Below are 27,890 nucleotides of genomic sequence, written 5' to 3' on the forward strand. Positions count from 1 at the left end.
GGGGGGGGGGGTGGAACTCGCATCATCCCACGACCACAGAATGACAGCACTCTTGTGGCAAAAGTGAGTCCACCAAGGAGCGTGTGGAATGTGGAAGGAAAATGACACACAGACGCATGCTAACACACCATAATTCTTTCCAGCAGTTGAAGATCTGCTGCAAATGTTAAAATATTTAAGTATGTTTGTGCGAGTGCCATGGTAATGAGACAAATGTGATCGTAATGAGAACATATGCACTGCAGATCAATACAGCGCTCCTGATGAGGACTTAATCTTAAGATCAAAGTGCAGAGTAAAAAAACATCGCCCCCAATTAGTGTTGAGGCACTACACTGCCATCTAGTGGTAGGAACACTAATTCAGCTGGACTGATCAAACCAATGACTACGCAAATCATTGGATCAAACCAGTAAAATATTTTTTTTAAGCTTTCTCTCTCTCTCTCTCTCACACACACACACACACACACACACACACTGACATACATACACTTAATGCGTAAGGACCATTAAATAACATCACAAAGAACACTTTCAATGTATATAATCAAATAAACTTTATTTCAAAATGGAAGTCAGGCAGGAAAAAAAAGAAAAACAAATCTCAGTTTCTCTCAGGGGCTGTGTAGAAAAGTGCTACACACAATTGACGCCCCACACATACAAAAAACAACAACACAGTACAGTAAACCTTTCGAGATGCGGGGTATTGGACACACTGGGGCAGTTATCCTAGGCCTCATGTACACTGGGGCAGTTGTCCTAGGCCTCATGTACACTGGGGCAGTTGTCCTAGGCCTCATGCAGACACGGTATGAGAGGAGCACGTAAAACAACACAGACATCATCTCCAGTGATCATCACACACTACATGTACAGAATGGTCTCTAAAGATACCATCAGCGATAACTTGTCCAGGTGGGTGTTACACGCTAAATTAGTCACGGAGAGGTTTCACCCAGTTAAATATATATATATAGCACTGGGCGTGAGAGAAAATCACTATGACTGTCCTGTGTTGTTTATCTACAGACCCCGGGCCACGGACACGACTCTCAGTGTGCTGCGCCACAGCAGGTGTCTGAGTTGTGGGACACAGCAGCTACTGTTTGCGTCACGAATAAAAAGCAGACGTGTGTTGGTTTATCTCAACCCCAGCACGTGGCCTTGACATCTCAAGCGGCTTTTCTCTTTCACACACACACACACACACACACACACACACACACACACAAACATACACACACACACGCGCACACAAACGAAGTACGTCACCTTGAGAAAAGCGAGATTCTTTCTTCCATTTATTTTTTTTTCCTTCCTCAAGCACCGCTGTCTACTCAGCAACACAATGGCGTTACCATGGGAACGCTTATCTAAGCTCCTGAGAAATCGGAGGCTCTGTCTATTTCTGTAGTCTTGTCCCTTTGTCCAAAAATGAAAACACAAGACATGCATGCACAAAGGCCCATCCTCTGTGATGAAAAGTACAAAAATATCATTTGAGAGCTTCAAAAGGAAAAAAAAAATGGAACATCTGTACAGAATACACAATCATTAAATTGCCCATATTATACTGCATCATACTTTTCTGGGGATAGGACTTTCAGTATGAGATATGGTCCTGAAATAAATAAAATAAAAATAAAAACTCAGATGAACATAGTCGAAGAGATGGACCAATCCACCTTCAGGCCCACCAACTGGGCATCGTACACATATATACACACAGATAGCACAATATTACAACCTTTACAAATGTAAATTACAATAGATTATATAACAAACACATATTTAAGATTTATGATCAAGTTGTTTTAAAGGAACATCTAAATAAAGTAGTTCCAAAAATTTCAAGCAAGCACCCCAACCCCCTTTACGAAAACATGGTAAACATGGCAGGTTCATTTTTTGTTCGAGTGTTTAACGGAATATGGAAACAAAATCTTAACCCAGTGCCGGTGCAGCATTGGCAGTTTGAAGGGGCCGTGTGACTGGTTGGAGACCAGCTCCCCAATGCAATTTACTGCGACAAAGTAAACTTAAACAGGAAATTCAGGCACCCTCAAAAACTTTCAAGCAAGTTAAAACATTTTGTGTCTTCTTTGTCTCCGTCTTCTATGTCTTTGATTCAAGTACACTCAAATATGTCCAGTGCACATAGGAACCATAGTAATAGTTACTGAAGACCGTATTCTTTTGGCCTCTGTGCAAAGAGATTAAACTTTGACATTTAAAATCCATAGCAACATTTAGTCTTTTACTAATGAGCACACAGATTCTTTTATATTGTTTTTTAAGGGCACATTCTTAAACCTTTGCACTTGACATGTGCTTTTTCACATATATTTTTACACTTTTTTGCAGACTTTTGTCAAGCTGACAACTGACTTGGTCCACGTAAACCCAGCACCTCTAAACTTGGGCTACTCTGACTCAAAAAGAACCAATCCTTCCCAGGACTTTGGATCTATTGATTTACAAACTGTAACTAACCAGTGCATTCACTGCAGGGGTCAGTATCTAACTAGTCCAGGTGGAACAGCCCACAGCTGTAATATTACCAGTCCGTATGCAATGTGGGTGGAGCTGGGCCTGGACTTTGGCTGTAGGAGGCCTGGCGGTAGGTCCAACGCGTCGGTCACTCTAGGTTCTTGGGGACTCTGGAAACGGCGTTCACGCCGGCGTCGCGTGCCCGTCACTCCTCTGCACACACCTCCACGGACGACGTCACCTCCAGCTCCTCGTCACTTGGAGGCCCCAGACTGGGCCTAGCGGCCCGGCGCTCTGCCCCTTCCGCTGTGGCGTCTGAAGCCGTTTGGGCGCCGTTGGTGTCGACCTCCTCGGGCAGCCGGAGGTCGCTGTGGGGCTCATCCCTGTGGACGGGCGATGACGCAGGTTCAACCGCTGTGCCACTGCAGTCGATGCAGGACTGGAAAACACAAACACACACATTTCATAAGTGACACTGTCTTAAGCTAATGATAGCAAGGCCATTTCCTGATACACTATCCTTTGGGACAACTCAAAACAGACAGAAGACATAACAAGGCATGGTGGTTCTTATAACACCTCTCTAGAAGACGAAGGCAGCCATTTCCTGCTAATGGAAGTGCTACTACTCAGAATTCTGAGAGGTGGTAATATACCTCGATCATCTGAGTATGTATGTGATTGGGGGCTCTACTTTGTATGACATGTGTCCGACATGACTTTGTATGGCAGGTTATGCGGTAATACCACTGCATGCAAACTAACGGCAATTTGATTACTCTGCAAGATTACTTTGCTAATTTAATACCATGCTATTACCCTACACACAAACATGGGTGGGTCACCACCACACAAACACGGGAAGTTCTCAGTAACCGAATTCCTTTAAAAAAAAAAATAAAAAAAAGGTCACACGTTTTTTTTGAAAAGTACCACGTTGCTGTGTGCGGACTCACCGTGATGTTGATGGCGTCAGGCAGGCCTCCGGTGAGGATCCACGGGTGCTCCTGGCCCAGCTCCTTCCTTTGCTGCTCGGTGAAGCGCGGCTGCTGCTTCTGCAACGACTTCAGAATCGCCAGGTCCTGCTGCAGAACCGTCTCCCTGTCTCTAGAATTACAAACACACACACACAAGCGATGAAACCTTATGTAGTAATGTCAAATACTGAGTGTGCCCCACCCCATAGCCATGTCCCAACTGCTCAACCTACTTAAAGCACTCCACCTCTTATAGGAATCTCATTTCCTTTGCCAAAGAGACGTTTTTATTGCAGTTGCAATCTGTCTGTTTCTTTCTCAGCAGGACTCATTTGATGCTGGATTGGATCCCAGTCACGGACGGATCCAGGAATTGTTTTTTTGTTTCCTTTTTTTGGTTAACATTATGCGATAGGGCAAAACTGGCCTTGGCAGAGTGCCCTTCTACATGGTGAGCAAAGAATAGCTAGTGAGCCAAGCTTTGACTAGAGCGCAGACCAGACACACAGAGTACCCCCCCATCCACACTGGCCCGTGGGCCACAGCCCCGTAACCATGGCAACGGCCGTCTCACCTGCTGGGCAGCTGGTAGGTCATCATGACCTTGTCGTCGGTATTGGCCATCAGGAGCCAGATGGGGTCCTGCAGGACGTACTTGATGAACTGGTCATCTGCAGCGCCCCCTGTTGTCTGCTTGTGGGAATGGGAATTCTCAGAGGAGTCCACGCTGCCAAAGTACTTGCTAGTGTTACTGCTGCCTGTTAAATCCAAGAAAGAGGGGGGAAAAAAAACACATGTCAAGACATCTGCAGGATGGGTCACCATTATTTGGTTTGTCTGTGGGCTTCTTATTGTTTAGGAACTGCTAAGGCTTTAACGCCAAGGTTACGGTCTAAAAGCGGAAAGCAGAGACGTGTCTCAGACAAGCCAGCGGGGACTCACCAGTTGTTGTGCCGCTCCCTGTAGTGCTGCATCCATTGGAACCAGAGCCTGAGGATCCAGAACCGGAGCCAGAAGATCCTGACCCAGAGGCGGCAGACCCGGTTCCTGAACGTGCATCCTCCTGCAGCAGTAGGTCCAGAAGGTCACTGGAGGTGGACATGGCATCATGGTTGGAGTCATTTGTTTCCACCTGAAGCAGAACAATGGGAAAAGGACCAGAGTTGTTGGTCAAAGAGTAATTGTGATGAGTTTGCAATGTTGAAATCAAGACTCTTAATCACATTTCTGCATGTGCAAAGGAAATCAGAAAGATGCTTTCAGCCTGTGCTGTATCTACACATAGCTCTTCGGAGCTGCATAATATGTTTATAAAAAGTCGGAGGACTCACGTTATCGTCTCCTTTGGGGTCTTCGGAGTCGCTGCGGCTGGCGGAGGTCGGGACTCCCGGCTTCCCCTGGGAAGCCACTCCGCAAGGGGGCGGCGTCTGCCGCAGTCCAGCCGCTGAGCTCTCGGCTCTGGTGACGGCCAGCTCCTCCAGCTGCACCAGGTTGAGGGGCGAGGAGCAGCGCGAGTGGAAGAGGGGCGAGTCCGTCTCGTCTCGCTCCCCGTTGGCCAGCCCGCCGGACTGGGGCGTGCAGGAGCGCGAAGGGCCGTGGGCGAACGGGATGCCAGGGGTGGGGACCGCGGGAGTTGCGTTTGGGAACGGGGGGTACATGACGTTGGGGTTGTAGAAGGGCTGCGGGACAGCGGGCATGGCAGGGTTGAACGGCATCATCGACGGCATTAAATTGGGCTGGCCAACAGCTGCTGGGTTCAGAACTGGGTTCATCGGGTTCATCTGTGGAATAGCGGTGTTGAACTGGGGGGCAAGAAAGTTCATCTGGGGTGGCAGCTGGGGTGCGCCCCCCATGTTCTGGCCGAGGTTTGGCATGTGAGCGTTGAGTGGCGCGGGGTTCAGCTGTGGCATCGGCACGTTGAGCTGAGGGTACATGTAGTTGGGCAGAATCAATGCCATCATCGGCGGAACCATGGGGGGCATGACTTGTGAGGTGGGCATCTGGCCGGGGTAGATGGGGTAGTAAGGCAGGCACCCCGGGGCAAACTGGGGGAGGCTGGGCGGTATGCTGGCCTGGGAGCCCACGGAGGCGGGCCAGGAGGACGAGGAGGTCTGGGGGCCCATGGGGAGGTGCAGGCTGCTGGGGAAGCAGCCATGATTGGTCATCTTGGGCAGGGCCGCGGGGGCTCGGGGAGGCATGGTGAAGGGTGGGGCGTAACTGCCCAGCTGGGAGCCCTCGGGGTGGTGCTTCCTCCTCTTGCCCCCTCGGCCTCGCTTTCGCCCGCCGGTCCCTCCCGCTGGGTAATCTTGAGAGCTACGGACACCTGTACCTTTGGCTGCGGGCGTCGTGGCTTGCCGGCGTGGAGGGCTGGGAATGGGCTGAGGCACGAGCAGCTCGCTCAGGTCCTTGAAGCGGTTGAGGAAGGCCCGCTCCTCTTGCTGCGTGTGAGTGGACAGCACCTCCTTGGTCAGGCCCACTGGAACCACACCTGCTCCTCCGCCCGGTGTGGATGCCGATCCAGTCCTGCGGTTGTCTTTGTCTGGGAGCATGGAGGTGCAGGCCTGGGGAGGTGGCTGCAGCGTGCTGCTGGCGGCCGGGGTCGGTGTGGAGGGGGTTGGGGTTGGCGTGAAGGTGGGGGTGGTGGGAGCCTCCTCCATCATGACAATATCTACAGGAGAACAGGGATACAGAGTGGGACAAACGTTAGAGCAAGAGTAAATGCAACGCACTTCAGAGTGATCAGATTAAGATACAAAAAGTGAAGGACAGATTAAAAAAAGAAAGTGAAGGACAGACGCAGAATGAGTGGTTACCTGACTCCGGAGGTTTCTTGTCTCCGACATGGACAATGGTGCTGCTGAAGCTACACAGAGAGGTGATGGAAATCACGCTCTCAGCCTTACAGTGCAGAGCCAGAGGGGTCAGAGCATGAGTAGCACCCTGGGGCTTAGACCCATCAGCTGCCACCAGCGTCTTGGCTATGCCTGTTGGAGACGAGCACAGGGAACTTGATCAGTCGGAACTTTCTCAGGTCGCATAGCCAAGACGCAAGACGCACGGGGAGTTCACTCAGGGCAGCCACACTAACCGTCAGTACATTACGCACTCTGGTATTCAATATCGGTTTTTAGAAGTCAGTTTAATTATGATGCTAAAAGCCTTATTGTACCTGACAAGCTCACTGTTATGAAATTTGTATTCTACACTGTTTAGTTTAAAACTGCTAGAGCCTTAACCAGTAGTGTAGTAAGTACCTTTGACTCCACCGGCAGCGTCTTGCTTGTCGTCATCAGAGGTGGAGGAGGTGGTGCAGGAGGATGAGCCACACTTCCTCTTCACCGTGTTGGGCACGTTACAGCTGTCCAGGTACCTGAGGAGGATGAAGCAGAAATCATCAGACCCTGAATCATAATCTGTAGAGGTGCATGGCTCCCAATCTACTTCCTCTGCATTAAGATAACATATGGAATGTTAAAACGGAAGCCATGTGGGGCCAACTATGATGCTGATAATGGAACTCTCTTGAAAGGGTCTATAAGGCCACACTAGAGGAAGACACTCAAACTGGCTTACCGTATGATACTGTCCAGGCAGTTGAGCTGCTGGTACGAGTAGCTCGCAACCTGTTCCTTCCTGGGAGGGGAGGTTGGTATCTGGGGGGCTTTCAGAGCAGGTGGAGCCAGCTGGGGTCCCTCTTTGAGAATTTCTGCAGATTTCTGAGTCACTCGAGCCACTATAAAATACACAGAGACATAAAAAGCATTAACAACAAAGTTCAGAAACCTCTGAAGTGATGCATCTCATGAAATCACTGAGCCTTTATAAAGGAAACACCATTCTCTTTTGGATGGGATTTTAATTTTAGACTGTAAGATACAAAATAAAATGTACACTTCTGGCAAATTCATCCTACACTTTACTAGGTTCACTTCTAGAATTTTGTTACTTTTAAGTCTGTTTACAACATAAAAGTTGCCATTACCTGTGTTAGAATGTCTACAAGGTTGAGGTCTGTTTCGTGACTCCATGAAGACATCCTGACCATTTCTTTTTACCATGTGTATGTCTTTACACATCTGCTGGAAGGTCATCATCTGAAGGACAAAAAAGGGGCAAACAGTTTTTATGAGGGTGAGGAGACAACAACAGGCCATGACAGTGTGTGTTAATGTTAAAGTGCATATTTCATGAGCAACTATGGATGTCTCAGTCTGAGACTAAATATGGCCAATACTGCAACTTTGAGCACTTTGACAAATAATGTATTAGTGTGTGTGTGTGTGTGTGTGTGTGTTTGTGTGTCACTTACGGGACTGAGCGGCTGGTTGCGGAGCTCCTTGACGGGCCCGGTGCTCTCGCTGGAGGAGCCGGTGCTGGCGTGGTGCTCGGTGCCGCTGCCCAGGCTGCCGTAGCCCTGCGAGCTTCCAGAGTGGACAGGCTGCACCAGCACGCGGTGGATCTGCCCGCTCAGCTGAGCCACGTCAGGGGACACGCTGCGCACCTCACTGCCAGCAGGGGGCGTGAACACATCCTCGTTCAGTGGACTCCTGCAGGATGGGGAGAGACGAGTTTATTGAGAGGATACTTGGCAACTGAGATATTTGTGAGAAATGTTTCAACATATGTCCAGCATTAGAGATATCTGATGAATTGACAAGTCCACAAGGTAATTATGGGCCCCGAGTATTTTGTACAATAACTGTGTCCTTCTGCATTTCTCTTTATCATTTTATCCTTTTTTTTATGACATTTTCTAAATATGGACTTATTCATTTGATTTGTAGTATTCCCACATGTGATGGTTACAAGTTTTCACAGGGTCAAACAATGTTTCAACAGATTCTGGAATTATTTGAACAAAACTGCTCCCATTGGAAACAATTCTTTTCTGATGCTGTTGATAAAATAAATGTTTGAAGTAACCGAATGACTAATCTCACACACAGCACAAGGCGCCATATCACTTACGTTCTGACTTTGTGCCGTCCCACGATAAAGGCCACTTTGCGGCTCCAGGGGTTGATGAAAGAGGACCAGCTGGTGTCGATGTAGAGATACTCCCCACTCCGCGCACACATGCGCAAGGAGGAGTGATCAAACGGCTGGCCGGCAAACTGAAGAACTAAAGTACGGGGGAGGCAGAGGGAAAGAGGGTTCAGGACAGGCCCCAGCACAGGTCAGTCATAACAAATTATTCTTCGAAACATTAAGGTCAATCTCTTCTACAGTATAAAAACAAACTACAAAGACATGACTGCCCCACTTACATGGCCAATTTGTATAAATGAGCAGTGCTGCACTATATTATTATTATAGCAGGTGGAGCCTGAAAATACTATATTTTAAATCGCAATCAGTTTGCTCCAATGACCACAAGAGTGGACTCCATAGAAGCACCATGTGGCAGCCACAGGTGAATGAACAAAGAGTAGACACTCACTCTTCTTATGAATGGCCACCATCAGGGGCCTATCCTCAGGATGAAGGTAGTACAGCATGGGATTCCCCACCAAGTCCTGTGGCAGGTAGCCTAGCAACGGTACAGCCCTAACAAACACACAATAAACATACATTATTAATAACAATGCACATCAGTTTCACTGTAACTCCATAACAGAACAGCAGAGGCGTGATATGATCACATGTAGTTATTAATAATCAAACATCCAGAGTGTTTAGCACAATCCAACTGCTTGGATCTGATGCTATAAAAAGGGCTCACTGACCTTTCATCGACCTCTTGGAAGAGACAGCTTGGGCTGTGGCTCGTAGTAAAGATTCTTTTATCATCAGGGATACGAGGAGCTGGAGGGAGATAGAGAAAGAGCATGTGAGTGATTAAAAAAGAGAGTGAGAGAGAGTGAAAGAGGAGGAGAGAGTGTGTGAAACAATGAGTAAATGAATTTGTGGCTTTGTTTTGGTGCTGCGGTGTGTTTGTACAGTACAGGGAGATCCTCAGCTTTAAGGCAAAGAAAGCTTCCTCTTAGCAGGTTCAAGGAGAGGTGAAGAGAGTTTGTGTTTCTGTGTGTGTGTGTGTAAGTGTGTGTGAGAGAGAGAAAGAGAGAGAGAGAGAGAGAGATAGTGTGTATCCTCCTACCTTCGTATCCAGAGTGCACTCTCTCTGCGATGAGGAGGCAGCAGGGCTGGGGCTGGGAGATGTCCGAGTCCCTCAGGGTCAGCTGGTACGGCGTCAGGCGGAAGGGGTGGTAGCGCACCTCAGCCTCGGTCCCCTTCACACCGCTGATCCGGCAGAACATGGACTTCTCCTGTGCACAGTCTCCTGGGGAGTCTACACATACGAACACACACTTTAATCCCCTATTCAAATACCAATTTGTTTGTTGGAATACAGTTGTTAAAGGTTAATACCCCTGCCTTGTGTTCTGAGACTTATACTCAAATGTGTAAGCTCTCCTGATTCCTCCCACTGAATTAACAGCATGCAGGTTAGCTGAGCTGGAGATGTGTGTGGGAGTGTATGAGCCCTTTGATAGAGTGCTAACCTAGCAGATTAACAACACCACGTTTTGCAGCACAATGACGAAGACATTATATTTTCAAAGCTTTTTGGCATAAAGTTTTTATCTGTGTTCTATGTAATCTGTATTAACTCCATCACTCTCGCCCTGACCCATATAAAAGGCTCACACGCACACACACGCACGCACACACACACACACACCTGAGCTGTTGCAGGAGGGCCAGGCAGGCAGCTTGCAGGGTGAGGTGCTGCTGTAGAAGGTGCTGACGTCCTGTGGCGCCAGTAGCTCTGAGAAGAGCGCCCCCTGCAGGTGCTCGGGCTTACAGCACAGCCGGGACGAGGCATGGGGAGAGATGTACACCACCTTGCCCGACAGGAAGGACACTGCCACTGAGAATGTGTCCTGATGGAGGAGAGAGTGAGGAGAACAGGTGGCGTAAATATCACAAGTTATGGTACTTGTCCAGATCTCATGGGTAGAATGCACAGGTTTTGAAAATATAGACAAAACTTGTTTTTTAAAAAGAGCAGAGATTTGTAAAGCACTAATAAGATATCAGAAATGTGGACCATGGATTAAGAAATGTGCATGTCATCAACCCCAAATGAAGTAGCTGACATTGGGTATTGGTTTCTCACCGTGTTTTGGAGTGTGTACTCAGAGGTGATGTTGTCCAGTTCCTCAACAGTGAAAGTGGAGAGATCCAAACAGCATCCGTGGGTCTCCTCAACATTCCACTGGTGGTAGTACTCTTGGTTTGCTGTAAAAACACAACAAGACCCAAACTTTAATGTAATAAAACATAAACAGATATAATACATGCTATGTTCTGATTAACCATGCCCCACTCAAAAGCAGGCTCTCAACCACAAACTAGTACTGCATACCTGATATTCTTACTTCAGCATTAACACAGTTTTGAACATTACCTCCAACTCTGAACCATATTACCTCACACCTCTCAAACTATTAAATCTATTTTTTTTTTTACATTCATAAATTAAAACACTATGTTCTGGGAATCACTGAAATCCAGTCAGTGATCCCCTTTGACTACGCAGGACCTTGAGCCTTGCGTTACATAAGAGAGCATTCCGGTAGACTCACCGCGGACTTGCTTGACGCAGTTGAGGGCGTACTGGAGAGAGGCCAGTGTGCTGGATCGGCCCTTGCCCCTGTGGTCAGCGGGCATGCGGATCTTGAGCTCACGCAGGGCCTTAAGCAGCTCGCGCTGGGTCTGCAGACGCGCCGGGTGGTCGCTGCTGCAGCCGCTGGTGCTGGGGGGATCCTGCTCGGAGCTGCCGCCGCTCAGCAGGCTGTAGGCCAGCGAGCTGCTGGGGGGAGACGGGCTCTGGGAGTTTGAGCTGTAGTCCAAAAGAGGGGTGGTGAGAGGGGGTTAAGGCCACTACTCCAGTTTGACATGTTTGCTCTGGAACTGTTTTAGTTAGAAAATTATTGGTCATCAATTTCCTTTTGGTACCCATTTAAGATTGAGAGGCAGACGCTTTTCATTAGAAAACCATTTCAACCACTAGCATGTAAAATACATGAACATAATGAAAAGGGGGTGAACACACTGTCTCCAAGTGAAATGTTTCACATTATTTTCACACACACCATTGCCATACTGGTCACAGAACAGAGTAACTATTCACAGGTGTGTTTGACTTTTCATAATTGCAATGCCTTGAGAAAAATTTGGTTAAACGTCACATTTACCTTCAATACAGACAAAAGGGTTAGGCAAAGGCAATAGTGGTTATCACTGGACCCGAGAGAGCCTCACAGATATATACTTCCCTCATGAGCCAGTATTAATAAGCAAATAATTGGTGTAATATTAATACTCATGCTAATATTTGTTCATCTAGGGCCCAACTTCTGAATCATAAAATCCCAATCAGGGAACTGGGAGTCCTACTGGCATTAAACATTTTAGTTTCAATTTAATAGAGGCTGCACTTGGAGCTCTCTGTGTGCAATTTGGTTCTGTGCCTCACCTCTTGCTTTCTGTAGTCTCCATGGCTGAGTCTTTCCCATTGTGCGAGCTGCACGTGGAGGCCTCTCGGCCACCACGGCTCTCGCTTTCCCTCTCGGCCGAGTCATTCCCGCTGGACAGGCCGTCCGTGTCATCAAGGTTGGCTCGTCGAGGAGCCCTGGTGTCCCTTTTCCCATTGGATGTCTTTTTCTTCCCACTGGACAGCGAGCTGCCAGTCAGCCCAGGGGAGCTGGCCTCATGACTGGCATCATCGTCCTCTTCTGCCCTGGCCAACGCACTGCTGGCATTGCTACTGACAGTGGCCTCAGAATTGGCATTACTCATAATAGTGAAAGGATGAATTGGAGTCTTTAAGTGTTATAACAAGTCTCTAACTTGCTGGAAGTGGTGTATGTGGAGGTCTTTTTGACTGAGCATTGATTTGGACTGGACTGGGCTGGCCTTCAGGCCAAAACGTCTCCTGAGAGGACTCCTCTCCTTGCAGATTGATTCAATGTGTTAGTCAGAGAAAACAACAACGGACTGCTTGCTTTGTTGTCCTGTAGAGATCTAGACTGTTCAGACTTGGGTCATTTTCAACCTGAGGGTGAAAAAAAAAAAAAAAAAATTTAGTGGTGGCATGCGGTAGTGACACATACAATCTCAAGGCAGCAAAGAGGTAATAGTCTCAAACTATCTTATTTTGTATTATTTGAGAATTACAGTACATGTACATATGCTATAAATCAATTGTTAGACCAAAATGAACTTAATAAATCTGTTTATTAATTGCATGTGCTGCGTTAATTTTTATTGTATGTTAAACCAGCAAACTAACACTTGCAAGTGCATATGGAAGAAGTATAGATATTAAGGGTCACTAGATAAGGCCAGACAAAATATTTTGTTGGCATATATTTTCAGGGTTGTGTCACTTGGGAAAATGCGCTTGACCCCTTCATTGATGCCTGCGTGTGGCTATGCATGCATACTTGAACCGCAACAAGACTGTCTAAATGGGCGTGTTTTACCGGCAAGTCATAACATTGCAGTGTCCACGGTATCAGTCGGATACTGCGCACACACAAAACAAGACCCTGAGTCCGCGAATCTTGAGAAAGTTTGTTGATATTTTAGCAACTACCAATCAAATTACATTTTTTAAGACAGTACTGGATATGAACACCGCAGTTTTTGAGCGCACACAAAACACAACACAACATACCGCGACAGGATTGGTTATTCACTGAGTGACTAAAAGTGCAGTGGATTAGACTTGCGGACACTATCTTTAAGATAAACACGTGTGACTAAATTAGGACGTTTGTGTCTATTGATCAGTAAATCATTAACTGCATAAAAAGGAAATGATAGGGGGTATAGGAATAGGGTTAACGTTAGTTGTTGTCATGTTAGATGATATGTACGTGGCATTAACGTTACCACCAACCAAGCTCCGCACTGAAGAAATAATGTAGATCTATTCCATAAATAATCTATTTGTAAAATGAGGAAACACGACAGACATATTTCTAACAGATTTAATACTATCCGCCTGAAGTTAAGGTTACATTTATCTAGTTCATTACCCGTATGTAAAGCAAACAATATTAGCTAGGCAGCCGTAAAGCGATTTAAAACTGCACAAAGGCTTAACGTTAGCGGTTAACGCACGCCACTGTTGACAAATGCATAGTTTAACAACTCGATTAAACGATACGCTAACGTTACAGCAAGTGCTATACCGAATGATAATAATCATTATGACCTCTATTTGGTTAACAAATCACATTACCGACATGATTTTCGATCGTTAACGTCAGTGAGTACGTTGACTTTAACTCGCTAACGTTAACGTTAGCCACAAGCAAAGTAAAGTTAACGTTAAGCCAAGTGAAGTTACCTTGTAAAATTGGAACATACCACCGTCAAAACATCACCTCTAACGTTATACACACAACCTTAAATGACATATCAGCAGCACCACATGCGAGATTTTTTATGACCGAGGGATTCGTGATTTCCAATTATCAGAAACTTTTTGATAACGCAATGTGATGCAATTTGCATTATTAGCTTTTTTTTTAACTGGCTTGCGACCAACACAGATAACTTAGCTAAGATTAGAATTTATACGGATATCTATCAACAAAACATGCACGACCCATGCTTCAGCTATAACTTTACCCCACATCAACAGCAACATTACATCTACAATTAATAGTCCATGTCTCTATCAGAAGTATCAGAATAGTCAGACAAAAGAAGACACACAGACAGAAGCGTCCAGTACTTACAGCTTGCTTGGGCGTTTCTGACACAAACCGCGAGTTCCTTGTACTAGATGTGTGTACCTACAGCATTCTACACGCATCGGAACACGTGCAGGAGGAGCCATGGAGTTGCGATGGGGAACATCATGTTCCCACCGAGGAGGGAGTACGAGGCCGGAACCACCCTCGCCCACGGTGATTGGTTTCTAAACTAGTCCACTACCGCCCAATAATATCAGACCGCGCCCAAAACCCTGCCCCAAATCCTTATTTGTAGATCTGGAGGCGGAGTTCTCCAGCACGGGGCTCAGTAGTCACGTTGCGACGGCACAGTGTTGGAGTTCTGCGTGAATCCTGAGAGCATGTACACACACTTGAGCTTGGAACAGCAAATGGGCTTGTTTGCCTTGGACTAATACGACTCTAATTGTATGCTGTAGATGTCACTTGTGTGCCACATATTTCTTTTATTTAGCATTATTATACATGCATTCCAACGTATTAAAGAGCTGTATACATATAAGAAAAAATATAGGTTAAACTGTTTTTTTGTCTGTATTGTGGTGGTGATGTCTGTAACTATAGGTTAAACTGATTTTTTTGTCTGTATTGTGGTGGTGATGTCTGTAACCTGTGACTGTTTATTTAGCCTAACTTGTTTTGCCATATTCTGCAGCATTTATCTCTTTTCAGTCTTTGCATTGATACAGTTCACTATGATTGCAACAAAGTATTTATTTGCATGCACATGTTCCATGACCCTCTGAGGTGGCTTTGTGTGAACAAAGCTGATAAGGTCTCTTCACAAGCAAAGGTGGTCATGGTACACAAACAGACTGGCACATTGAAATGTCCTTTTTTTCCTGCACATGGACTGGATCTGTCACAACCAATCAAATCCATTCATTGACCCTCAACACTCCTCCTGGTGGCATACGTGATCACGACGGCTACTTCTTGAATATCCACAAGGGGGCATTAGTTAGTTAGACGATAGCAGTTGCAGCTCTACAAAAATAAGGTAGGCCTATTCGCCTTATTCACCCGGCGGCCAGAACGAGGCTAAAGGGTAGCCTATACTTGCCATTACACCTCAGTCTAGCAGATGGTGGTGGTAATGCACTCCGTTTGCAAACTGCCAAAAAAAAAGCTCACCGAAAAAGAAGGGTTTACTGGCCTGTTTTTTTTTTTGGCAGTTTGCAAACGGAGTGCATTACCACCACCATCTGCTGGACTTAGGTGTAATGGCAAGTGTGCGTGTGACATTTAAGTAGTGTTGATAAGCCATAGGCCTACAAACACAGTGTGTGTTGTGTGATGTTATAAACGTACAACAAAGATATATAGCAATATACATTGCCTATGTAATACATGCATAATAATGACTATCTGTCCCATGTTGTAACCATGGAAAATGGAAATGTGGCAGGTTGAAAAACACTTAAAACAATTAATTTACTTAACTTGGGCAATGTAAGTGAGGATTGGAGCAGGCTTTACTCAATGCATATTTTCCCAAACTATTTGAGTGCTGGCCTGAATAGTCAGATTACGGAAAGTGGAGAGAGGCTATGCATAAATACTTTTATTTGCACAGATGCGGTTCGGCGCGTGCCTTCTTCAGTGTGCAGATTTGGGCAAGCAATCAAAACTTGGGCAAGCAATCTAAAGCACAGTGTGGGCGGCCCAAATCAACAATTACTAGTAGGGATTGGCCAAACTTGCACTTTCATTGTAAGTCAGGGTTATGGTTATTCTTATATTTTGCAACTGGTCAACAATGATTGGGTGATATGTTACTGTCACCTGCAGTCTGTCCAGCCAACAGCATATTAGGTTGGCCGGTTTGAGTGTTATTTGAGTGTGATATATTTGATATATTTATCTCTTTCGTCAACCAGTATATGCTCTTCATTTGTGTAAGGAAACACTAAAACAAGTGATGACCACTTGTTGATTTACCACTTCAGTAGTACAACATTATTGACAAAGGAACTTTTTTTATCATATATTTTGTTTATTTTAATGTCATTGTTTTCAAACACACACACATTTTGATTTTCTAACTCCGAACAATAAACACAGGTCATTATAATTATTAATTTGTCCAATATATATATATTTATATATATTTCCCATGATGTTCATCAATATAATAAGACATTGACAGGTTTACTCTACAACTGGTTTATGTATGTCTGGTTCTCAAATGGTCATCTGTCTCATTGTAATCCATTCTGTCAATCCATTGGAAACGAAGACACAATAAATATGCAAATAAATTAATGTATATAAAGGAGGATAACATTACAAGTGGCCATCCCACCTTGTCCCTCCTATAAGGCAAGATGAACAAGCGTAATGTTGGCCTTAAGAACTTTGCCTGTGTATTCCCCCCTAACTGAAATGAAGAAAAAATAAAGCAAAACAAAAAAATAAATCGATACATTGTTACATCAATACAGCAAATATGGCTCTCAGTTCAATGCCTTCCTTGACATTCTGGACATTGCTCAGCATGATAGATACCCAGGATGTGGAAAAGCTCTACCTGCCTCTTTTCCAGCTTCAATCAACTGTCCTCTGTCCTCCACTATCTTGGCATCATTACTCTCCGTTTTCCACTGTTCAAACTCACTTACTTAAAAATGACAGTAACAATGTGATAGGGCAGATGACAACACTCCACAATGTTCCAACACTCTAACCTTTAAGTGGATGGGCTTTGCTTTTTTTGTTTATTACATTGTCTCATTTCAGGTATTCCAACTAACTGAATAATAATAATAAAATAAAAAAAACGCTATCTCCCTCCCCCAACCAAAACACAAACTAGATTGTGCCATTTTGCGACACTGTTAAGCCATAGCTAATTTTTCTTTGAAGTAAAGTACACAATGGTTTAATCAAAATGTAAAGTTCTTGACAAGAAGATCATTTTTGAATGTACAGCCAACCCATGAGAGCTCTAAGTCTTCTTAGGTTCCCTCCTAATTTGAAAACATTGAGCAGGTCTTACAAGTTGGCATTTGAAAATGATCCTCATTAACTATTCCCCTCCACCTATTTAAAACCTTCAGTAAAGGAAAAGAAAATTATACATAAAAAGATGCAACAGCCCACTCCCACAACAAAATAATAAATAAATAAATAAATAAAAATACACAAACATCAAGTTTTATTAGTCTTCTTTTTATGACCTTTAAAATTTGTTGAGCACTCTATAAATTTGCCTCAAATGATTTGTCCATTATGTTGAAGTCCTACCCCCATAAAATGGTCTTAAATTACACCCACCCCCTCAGTGTGTTTGGACCTGGACTGGAGATGGCCTGATATCTGCTTGTCTCGTTATCAGGGGTTTGTCTTAATTTGCCTTTTTTCATTTATCACTGGTGTTGAATCTCCATTTGATTTTAAATATATATTTGCTTTTTAAAAATGTTCCTACCAGATAACATAGGACCCCCCTTTCCCCAAGGTACACCTCCACACTACAACACCACACAATATACGGTAGATTTTTTTGTTATTTTTTTTAACAGTATTTTCTAACAGCTATACTTCAGAAGCTTTTCGTCCATGTTTTGTTTTCTTGTCAGCATAACAGAGACAGACAAAAAAGGAACAGTTGTGCTATTATTGGTCGTGGAGAGCATCAGGCCAAAGGGATACACCACAACCAGAGGGAGTGAAGACAGGGTCTCTGAAGCTCATTTAGTTTTCTTTTTTCCCCTCAATGTTCAGGATAAATGCACACACCTCCCCCGTTTTCCTACTGCCTACCATGTACCTAAAGTCACAGAAAAAGTTCAAATGCCACATCTTACAGGTGATTGACAATAGGGGTGAGCTCTTTGTAACATGAGGTACATCTTCTATCTCGCTAACTTGGGGGCAAATGCGTGTGTGTCGTCTCTCAATTCATCTTCATTGGCAGTTGGCAGCATAAGCAAGACAATACGGTCTTTGGTAATTTACTTGTGAATTAGTTTTGCTCTGTTTTCAGGGTGGGATTAGGTATGACAAAGGGAAGTGTGATGATGATGATGACAAATGAAATGTTCTAAGGCCATCTCTTGTTTTAATCAAAGAGAGAGTCATATTTGAAATGATGAGTTAAAGGGTGAATATCCCAGAGAAACACATTGACTTGAGTTCAGGTAAGTTGTCTCAACATGTTCTCTCAGACATACCTCCTCTGTCTGCATTGTGTGAACCAATGAAAGCTTTTGAAGGAGCACAAAAAGCCTTTTTTGTGCACACCTGAGCACTGACGACAGTCTCACACTTTCCTCTCTGTCACACCTAACAGTCAGCTCTCTCTCTTAGTCCTTGAGTGACTGTAATTGGGGCAGCTTGCCCTCACCTCAATTCTAAGCGGCCTAATCTATGGGGATAAACCAGGGATATTCTGCAAGGGGCCAGAAGTTCACCAACAACACACATACACACACATACGCACAAACAAACAAACATACACCTAAGAGACACACAGGTACACGTACAAGGACACACCGAATAAACTGGCCATGCAACACATAGCAAAACATTACAATATGGTTCCCCCATCTTCTCTAAGGATTGAGGTCTTCTCATGGGTGAGACAAACACCTGAGTCTTAAATCAGATCAGGTTGAGCTTCACACCTTCTCATTGATTCATTCAAGGCAGACAGCTTAAGTCATTAGGGAGAGAAATGGATCCCAATGGGAAAGAGGGGTTGGAGCACGCGCAAGAGCAAACCACTAAGAGCAAACCGGTAAGGGCACAGAATAAACAACAAGAAAGTAAGACAGCAGATCAGAACAGAAGATCGAATCTCCCTAGTTGCTTGGCAGTGTATAATCTACAGCGCTTTAACTGACTGACAGACATGAAGACGGACAGGGCAGGGGCACAGTGGTTGCTGCAGAGGCAGCGTTGAGTCCTGAATGAAGCCGCCCCCCCGCCCTGTCCGCTTCTTACACACAAAAATATATTTAATATACAAATATAATCTGTCTCTAAGTAAAAAAAGAAAAAAGGCAGTATCTAGAGAGAATAATAGAAACAAGAAACAGAGAGAGAACCATGGCAATAGCAACAGGCTTGTACCAGCATATACGGCAGTAGCATATAAGGACCCAGTGGTAAGTGTGCTTTTGAGTCGTTTACAATATCCTTGCTAGACACCAATAGGAAAGTCGATGTCATAAGGACAAATTTTAGCCATTTTGGGGTTGTCCTTCCCATGAGCGTGCCTGGGTAATTTGTGTGGGCATCCTGGTGCAGTAACCTGGTTCAATTAGCAATAGAGCATGAGTTCCTAAAGGCCTGCTAGATGGGAGCTGCACAAGGTTCTTTCTCAGTCTGAATCTGACAGTCACTGAATCAAACCAGTCAGAAAGCGCTGTCAAAAACAAGGATATTGTGCATGATAACTTCCCCTAGGCCAACAACAACCCCCCCAACATAAAAAATGTAGAAAATGGAAATCCACTGGCAGTAAGCAATACGGGTTAGCCCAGTTGTGAGATAAAGACAGCAACTTACTTAAAAAAATTTACCTCACATAAATAGTCTATTTTTTTTTAAATATTTAAACCTCCACAGAGCACTAGAGCATTGGTTATAATGCGGCAATATACATGTTTGTTGGTAACTCTCATGTTTGTGCTACATTATGAGAGAATAGATACAATTCTGCAAATAATACAAGACATTAACCAATTGTCTTGGTTTATATTTTTGCCTTAACCATCCCTGCTCCTGGCTTTCACTACTTTTGGCGATAGTATAGAAGTTAACTTCTGTAAGCCTATTTATTTAAAAATATCTGGACACACATATTGTGTGTTTAGCAATATAGACAGTATATTACTACACTGCTATGAAGGAATGTTTAAGAGATAAGACACTAAAGACATTTAAAAAAACAAATCAAGTCTACAGACATTGGTCCAGCTCTACTGTGGCAGTTCATAAAAAGAGTAAGATTAAGAGCATGGCTGAAAGAATGAAAGAAAGAAAGAAAGAAAGAAAGACAAAGAAGACAAAATAAAAGACAGAAAGACAGAAAAAAAGAAAGAAATGCTGGCAGAAACAATGGTAGAGAAGAAGATATGCACTAACAGGCAAGAGAAAGAGAGAGTAGCGAAAAACATGTGAATGCTGAATGCTCAAATTCCTCTTCCAAGGGAGGCTACTCCCCATGTGCAATGATACACTTAGACTCTGCAAGTTACAGAGAAAAACGGAAAAAAGAAAGAACGTGCAAGTTATACAGACTTTGAACAATAGGCAGTAGTTCCGGTTAGAAGCATTAAGTAAATTAATAGAAAAAAAAAAAATAATACAAACGCACACCCACGCACACACAACCTACAAAAAACATTATATCAGAATAAAACTCTACAAAGAACAATATATATCTATATATATGTATCACATCTGGTGTACAGCAATAATTGCCGGCGGGGTCTTTTTCTCTTTTTTTTTCTCCACATTGTTGCCATTGGCATAACAACCAGAGCTACTGGAGTTGGAGTATGAACAATATATAAGAAAAGCAAGTTATATTTACAGAGGATACATGGCCACACGCTCACAGAACGAAGATTGACGAAGGTCCAAATGTGAGGCAGTGGAGGCGTAGGGGTCGGGGGCCAGGTAGGTGGGGCAATTTTCAAATTCTTCAGGGGGATTAGTTGTAGTGGTGGTAGTAGAGGTGGTGGTGGTAGTAGTAGTCATTTTATCCTCATCTCTCTTCTCTTTCTTTCTCATAGAATCTTCTGGAAATCGGGAGGTCTGGAGTGCAGCCTGGGGTAGGAGCCGCCCTTCTTAGGAGCTGAAGTAGACTGTGAACAGGATGGAGTAAAGGCTTATCAAAATGGGATGCACATACAAATCATACACACATAAGCTCTATACAAATTTCCATCCAAATATGTCTTTCTCTCATGGACATCTATCATAGTGAAACATTCTATTCAACTCTGCTTGTGCTGTTGACTTACTGTCAACACTGACTGTTATCGCAAAGGATGGTGGGATTGCATTTCTCACAAACAAAGCTGCAGTGGCCTTAATATTCAGCACCGGCTGTAAACTGTAACAGCTAGCAATATGGACATTGCACAGTACATTTTAATTTGTTATCTTTTTAAATCAGAGGGGAAAAACTTTAATAAGACCTAGGTGTATATAAAAGGTTTAGTGCATAACCAGAGCTACCCCTTACCAATGATAACGATGAGGATGATGACCCCTATCACTCCCAAGATTATCATCATCTAGAAGAACACAACACAGAAAGGTTGACAATCAGCTTGGAGAGATGGAGAAAAGGACATTGTGTCATTATAGACATTACTCAGACAATTGTAAAAGTGTTCAAGGGCATTTATATGTTTTTCTTTTCTTTTCAGTACTGGGAACATGCAATGTCTCTAAGTTAAGATATATATAGTACATCTGAGTCACTGTCACAATTAAGAGAGAAGAAAAAGTAGGTTCAATGCTTTCAAAGCTTTGTTTCAAATGCTTTCAAACATTCAAAGTTTGTTCATAATTGGTTACAACTTTTCCAATAAAAAATCTTTCTGATTTCCAAAGTGATCATTTCTCTGGACTTCACCTCATTGAGCCCTTGACAGTTCTTTAGAAATAACAAAACCCTTAGTGTCCCATTGCTTCAGTTTCCCCCACTGACTGTAGTGGCTAGTTCCAAGTGATCTGTTATGTGGCAGATAAGGTAACAGTGGTCTAACCAGGAGCTAAACTACACCAAATTGTTCTAATGACATACAAAATTATTTTCAACTTGTCAGATTGCATGGCCAGAACTGAATGTATAACAAACATCACACCGTCCTTAATCAGAAGCTGAAATCTAACATTTTATTGTACATAGGTGACCTTTACCTCTAAAATAACCTGTAAACATTAACATTCCAAAAGATTAAAGTGCACCTCTAACTTGTTGTGCATTATTCTACCAGGTATTATTCACAGTTCATAGGATAACAATTTAATTCAGCATTGCTATTCATATATAGGCCTATCCTTAACACAACCATTTTCTGTGAGGCACAATACCAGTTCCCTCTACAAACCTCTACTTTGTTATAACACTGTGCACTGAAATAGTGTACTTGAGGAATATACCACCACAAACATCAATCTATGTTGCCTAAAGAGGGAAAGAAGATGAGATACAACAAAATGTCTCTGATACATTTCACTTACCTTGGCATTTTTCCACCAGTACTTATTCTTGAGCTTGGCAGCACTGGTCTCAAACTGTGAGGCCCCAGCCTGAAGAGCATCAGCACGGTCGTCCAGCTCTGAGAGCTTCTGGTCCCTCTCCAGGACCTTATCGACGTTCACACGCATAATGTCCACCACCTGGGGGAGTCCATAAAGGATTGGTAGAAGGTGGAGGTTAAAACAATGACTGAAGGCAAATGTTAGTGTATCTGTACAACGTTTGCTATAGACCCTTTCAAGAGAGTTCCATTATCAGCATCATAGTTGGCCCCACAAGACTTCCTTTTTAACATTCCATATGTTATCTTAATGCAGAGGAAGTAGATTGGGACCCAAATAGAACGTTCAAGCATTGTTTTTGTTTTTATTGTTGAAAGGGTCTATAGTCATACAATTTCTGCTTTGTAACCTCTTCTCACATGCTGCCCAAGTCATCAGTCCAAAGACAAGTTTGCTGATATTTCCTCTAACCACAGGGATGCAGTACAACAGAGGGTGTGTCTAGGCCTAGGGTCTGTTAGATTATTTTCACACCTGAGCAAGAAAGCTGGAAACAAACTAACACTAACAAACTAAGAAACTAACAAAGAGGTAACAAAGACTAAGATGGGTTTGATAGTATGTCTGGAAGGTGTCCCTCTTACCTCATCGACCTGAGCCTGTGTCTGCTGCAGACGGCGATTGCTGGTGAGGTTGGGAGGCTGATTCGCTCCTTCTGGGGCAGCACCACCGGCTGGGGCTGGAGCAGACCTAGGAGGAGAGGACGGGAGGCGAGTGGGTCAAATCATGCCACCATAATGATATTTTTTGACACAATATTATCAAAATGGGACTTTGGTGAAGTAGACTAATGTCATCAGACACTATTTTTATGTGTTTAAATGAAAACAAAGGCTTGATATAATTCATAAATACCAACAGGTTTCAGAGGAATGATAAAAAGGTGCTTTGAAAAGATCAGTACATGAATATTCAACAATGGTTATACAAATATGCTTTTTGATACTGGGGTCCTAGAGGCCATGTTGACACAACAAGCAATATATATATATATATATAGTATAACATGTTTAACAAAAGAAGAGACAAAAGTGTGAATGTATTTGTGCTAGCTAGAGGATAACATTATTATTTAATTTCCATCCATATTGCTTAAAAAAGGGCAATGATAGACCGAAACCTCTAAAGCATTCAGAATCATAGATCAGTGATACCAGAGAATGTCTAGGCTCTGGTGATACCAAATGAATGAATAGTTATTCACTACATCAGATGACCCTGGGAGAGAAAAAGCCATTACCAGGCATTACCAAGCCTTTGCTTTTCATATTGGCACAAGCTCCACACGAATGAATGCTACTGAGGACAAAAGAGACCATGAATCTTTGTCTGTGCAAACAGTAATGCACATCTTTTCATAGCTCTCTTCAACGAGTGCCCAGAAGCTATCTCAAATCAACTCAGTCCAAGTCATGCTTAGCAAAAGCAGCTATTTCATAGATCCACAAGGATTCCAAGCAACAATTAACAGTCTCATAGTGCTGTAAATAGCACTGGTGCACATTGTAACAGGATCTCCTAACTGGTCATTGTGTTAAAACTTTTCACTGATACCTACATTTCCGACCTTACAAATCATTATTTTATCATTGAATGTGATAACCTTCACCCCTATAATGCATCCTTTAGAAATATTTAGTGTGAGGAGAATCCAGTTATACATAGGCAATTATGACGACTTATAAGGATCAGCTGAACATTAATAAAGAGGTCAGAGGGAATGACATGACCATAATGACAAGTGATTCTCTTTTCGAACTGAACATGAGCAGCAATGGCAACTCATTAATAATGAGTATAGCATGGTCGGGACACATTTATTTCAAAGACCAGAATAATAGGTTCTGGTGGTTCAGACGATACACATCCACATTCAGTGATCACCAGTTTTTCCTGTAGTAATTTGAATTGTGATTTGAAATGCCTTCTTCCTGACCAGTTTGATGTAGTAGAAATTTAAATTCCCCCCAAGATGGTATGGTAATGATGTCAAGGTCATAGGTTCACATTAACCAAATGGCTACTGAGACTGCATGAATAACGCTGTAGTGCATTTTTGGGCAAAGCATAAAAGCACTTTAATCTATAAGGAATTAAAGCATTATGTCTGACATGCTTGTAGGCTATAACAAGTTGTGGTTAAACTAATCTAGAAGATTCTGTGACATCAACCTGTTGGAAACACAATCTAGCATCATAAAGTATTAAACTCAAAGAGTTCCTTAGAAGACAGAGCAGAGAGGCTGTTTAATGGGGACTTGTTTGCTCATGTGCTCCCTGTCACCTAATGAATCCTTTATTTGGTAGATGTCAATATGTCTGACAGGATGCCAGGCCCAGCTGTGGGACAAACGGCTGCACCGGAAGGAGACACAACTCTGAATAAAGGTCACCTTTGAGAGCGGCAGAATATGTAAATCACTCCTAAGGTTATATTTCTTGTTCGTGCACTTCGTGGTTAATGTTATGTGGATGCAATGCAGACAGTTCCTGTCATGACACATGGACCTATATGAATATGATGTGGATTTTCAACCGTCCAACATAGCCTGCTTTAGCAAAAGGATGTGAGAGTAAGCCACAACCGCGAAGATGGCCGAAGTCCATGTTCATCAGAAGACCTCACATGGTAAATCGAAGTTATGGCGTTTTTCTACTTTAGCCTAAATCATAATGGATCTTTAACATGACATTGTTTCCAGTTAGGTCATCTAATATTATTCAACATATTGCTTTCACGGATAGGCCTATTAAAATGATTTAATTTCGAAGCCTTTACAAACACTCATGTGATGAGTGTAGGCCTAGTCTACTCCACAGATTTACACCCACGACAATTAGGCCTACTATTAAAACACGGCTGTATTAATATACATTCAAATTATAATTTTGAACCGTGGTCGGTGGGGATTGGGGATATCGGTTGGAGAACATAGGGGCGAGGCCTTGGTTAGGCCAAGAACGTTGCTTCTTTGGCTAGCGCATAGACCCACATTGTCTACAAAGTAAGACCACTGTGGTTTACCTCTAAAAATGTAGGTAAAGAGTTTGGTATTTATAAGTGGTCGGAGCTGAGGACAATTTGTCGCTGAGGCGTGACATCCGACCAACTCTAGCCTTGCCATGATGGCGACGCAAGAGACCACGAGAGCCTACAGAATTAAAATGTGGATAGTGGACACACTCGCATTCAGTAACTGTAGACGACAAACGTTTAACACGATGAAAGTTTGTTTCTTAGACATACTCAGTAACATGTTTTCAATAACACCATTGATTCATTCATCCATGCGTACAGAAGATAACAGGTTTTATTGGACAACACCCCCAGGAACATACACGAACATGATGCCAGTGCGCGTGCGTCAGAGCGCGCGAGCGAGAATGTCGCGCGAGTGTGTGCGTATGTTTGTCAACCCCCTGCTGCCAAATTGTCATGACATGCATTTCGACAGTTTTCCTGAAATGCAAAAACACTCTCTGATACCCATTTTTCTAAATCGATGATTTAACAGTTAGCCTATACTGTTCCTGTTTTACCATGTCCACACTAGCCTGTAACCTAGATGTCGTGTTGATGCGCTGGCCTTTCCACATATCACACCTTTCTTTCAAAAGGTAAATTTTAGTAGAATCTATTCACCACATTAAAACTGTATTGTGAGCAGATGTGAAAACATATCTTAAGTGAAAACGTCTGGGAAAAGACATCCACGGCCATCTTATCGTAGCCTACAGTGAGACACCTGCGCCCTTTGTGCAAGCCGCTTGCCAATACCCTCGACTGAATAAACATGTTTTCAAATATAGTAGCTAATCATAATAAAGAGACGATCATCGAAGAAACGGTGAAGAATTTATCTGACAGGCTGGCCCATGTCTGCTATAACACGGTCGAGACAAATATGACCGCCAGATACCCCCACCCCCACAGTTTGTTGGCAATATCGTGTATCAAGATGGATGTACAAGGATAAATAGGCTACTTGGTCTTGCACCGCAATATCATGGTATTCTGTAAGCTTTACCGGCAAGCAGGATATTACATTTAGTCTAAATGAGGGATACTATGTGCTTTTAAGGGGCCAAATAGGCTATCTGCCTAGTGCCTTTTTAACAGGGAGGTTCTCGCTTACTCCAAACTATCAGACCATTTGTTGATAATTTTGAAGGACCCGATTTTGCATAGCTAAATAAAACGACTCTCAAAATAAAAGAACATCGAATGGCTGAATGGAAGCAAACCAGTCCAATCCGGTGGAAAGTCCTTTTCGACTCTGATCAATGGAAAATAACATCACGGATAAAAATGTGGTCAGCTATTATACTGTTCTTAATGTAGTTTCAGTAAGGCGTGGGTTTTAGTCTATTGCAGCCTACAGTAGGCTAATCAAATATTACAGAATGCAATAGGCCAGGTGAACTGTGGAAGTATTACCAGTAGCCTATTTATAGTAGCCCGGCCATCATTTGATGAAGTACATTCATAATAAGGCTTTTGAAAATGACTGTTAAGGTCTATAACGTGTACGTTAACGTGACTGTTAAGGTCTATTAACGTGTAATAGACCTAAAATAAGTTCTTAGCGAAAATTGTAGAGCACAAGGCATGCCCTATGTGACTACATTCTGATATGATCCACAACGTGTTAGTAATAAAATAACCGAACAAATCGTTGAAATATCATGCAGACGCGCCAACTTGCATCAAGAAATAACATTGTCAGTACTCACATTTTTTGTGTGGTTTATGTTTATGGAAGTCCAACAGGAATGTATGTCTGAATGGTTGGATGGACAGCCTTAGGCGTTTTCTCCTTTACCAATTTCTTCACTTGTTATTTCAAAAGCGTCCGAGTTCTCAGCCGGTGAGGATTGTATTTATTTTGCCCCCCTTTTTTTCTTCGCGCGAAAGCTTGACGCGTTGTCTGTGCCGCGCCTCGTAAATGTCCCTTTATTATAGTGAGCGCGAGTCTCCTCGGTGTCACTATGTAGCCTACACATAAAAAATAGACGCTTGGATTAGAGGAACAAAGATGGCTTGTTGACGTCATTCGTCATCCGGGAAGCTGGATGTTGGAAGGGGTGACCAAAGTGATGGGAGCGATGGAGAGGTAGCTTGGTTGCCACACAGATATAAATAAATAGGCTGACATAAACATGAGCGTCTTTTGCGTGCCATATTAACGAGAGAGCGCCATTTGGGAGAGAATTCGAGTCAAATCTATAGGCAATGTGATAACATCAGGGCAATTAGATATACCTTAACAAAATGGCGGTCCGTAGACGGGGTGGGATGTAAAACGTCTCTTTCCAATACTGTGGGGTCGCGTGCAAGCTAATTGTAGGCCTAGAATGAAAGAGAAAGTGATGAA

The 27,890-nt window shown here is 43.4% G+C and overlaps 2 protein-coding genes across 2 annotated transcripts; both read right to left on the bottom strand.

Annotated features, from left to right (window-relative positions):
- Nucleotides 1-540: 540 nt before the first annotated feature.
- Nucleotides 541-14,315, bottom strand: per1a (period circadian clock 1a). Its single transcript, XM_076274838.1, has 19 exons — nucleotides 14,230-14,315; nucleotides 11,955-12,533; nucleotides 11,062-11,318; nucleotides 10,593-10,714; nucleotides 10,155-10,356; nucleotides 9,570-9,761; nucleotides 9,199-9,277; nucleotides 8,913-9,019; nucleotides 8,441-8,594; nucleotides 7,782-8,019; nucleotides 7,455-7,566; nucleotides 7,046-7,205; nucleotides 6,727-6,842; nucleotides 6,286-6,456; nucleotides 4,804-6,140; nucleotides 4,415-4,604; nucleotides 4,047-4,230; nucleotides 3,452-3,602; nucleotides 541-2,934 (listed from the first exon to the last, which is right to left on the bottom strand). Exons 2-19 carry the CDS (start codon nucleotides 12,275-12,277, stop codon nucleotides 2,701-2,703), a joined length of 4,329 nt encoding a protein of 1,442 aa, XP_076130953.1. The 5' UTR covers nucleotides 12,278-12,533; nucleotides 14,230-14,315; the 3' UTR covers nucleotides 541-2,700.
- Nucleotides 14,316-16,305: 1,990 nt separating this feature from the next.
- Nucleotides 16,306-27,405, bottom strand: vamp2 (vesicle-associated membrane protein 2). The gene is made up of 5 exons (XM_076274705.1): nucleotides 27,250-27,405; nucleotides 23,100-23,205; nucleotides 22,435-22,593; nucleotides 21,428-21,479; nucleotides 16,306-21,044 (listed from the first exon to the last, which is right to left on the bottom strand). Coding segments are annotated over exons 1-5 (336 nt in total). The 5' UTR covers nucleotides 27,252-27,405; the 3' UTR covers nucleotides 16,306-21,027.
- Nucleotides 27,406-27,890: the final 485 nt, after the last annotated feature.

The sequence above is a fragment of the Alosa pseudoharengus genome, unplaced genomic scaffold, assembly GCF_046254945.1.
Source record: "Alosa pseudoharengus isolate Yale_2024_CS ecotype anadromous, Long Island Sound unplaced genomic scaffold, YU_APseudo_1.1 YU_APseudo_1.1_scf_8, whole genome shotgun sequence".
Lineage (NCBI taxonomy): Eukaryota > Metazoa > Chordata > Actinopteri > Clupeiformes > Clupeidae > Alosa > Alosa pseudoharengus.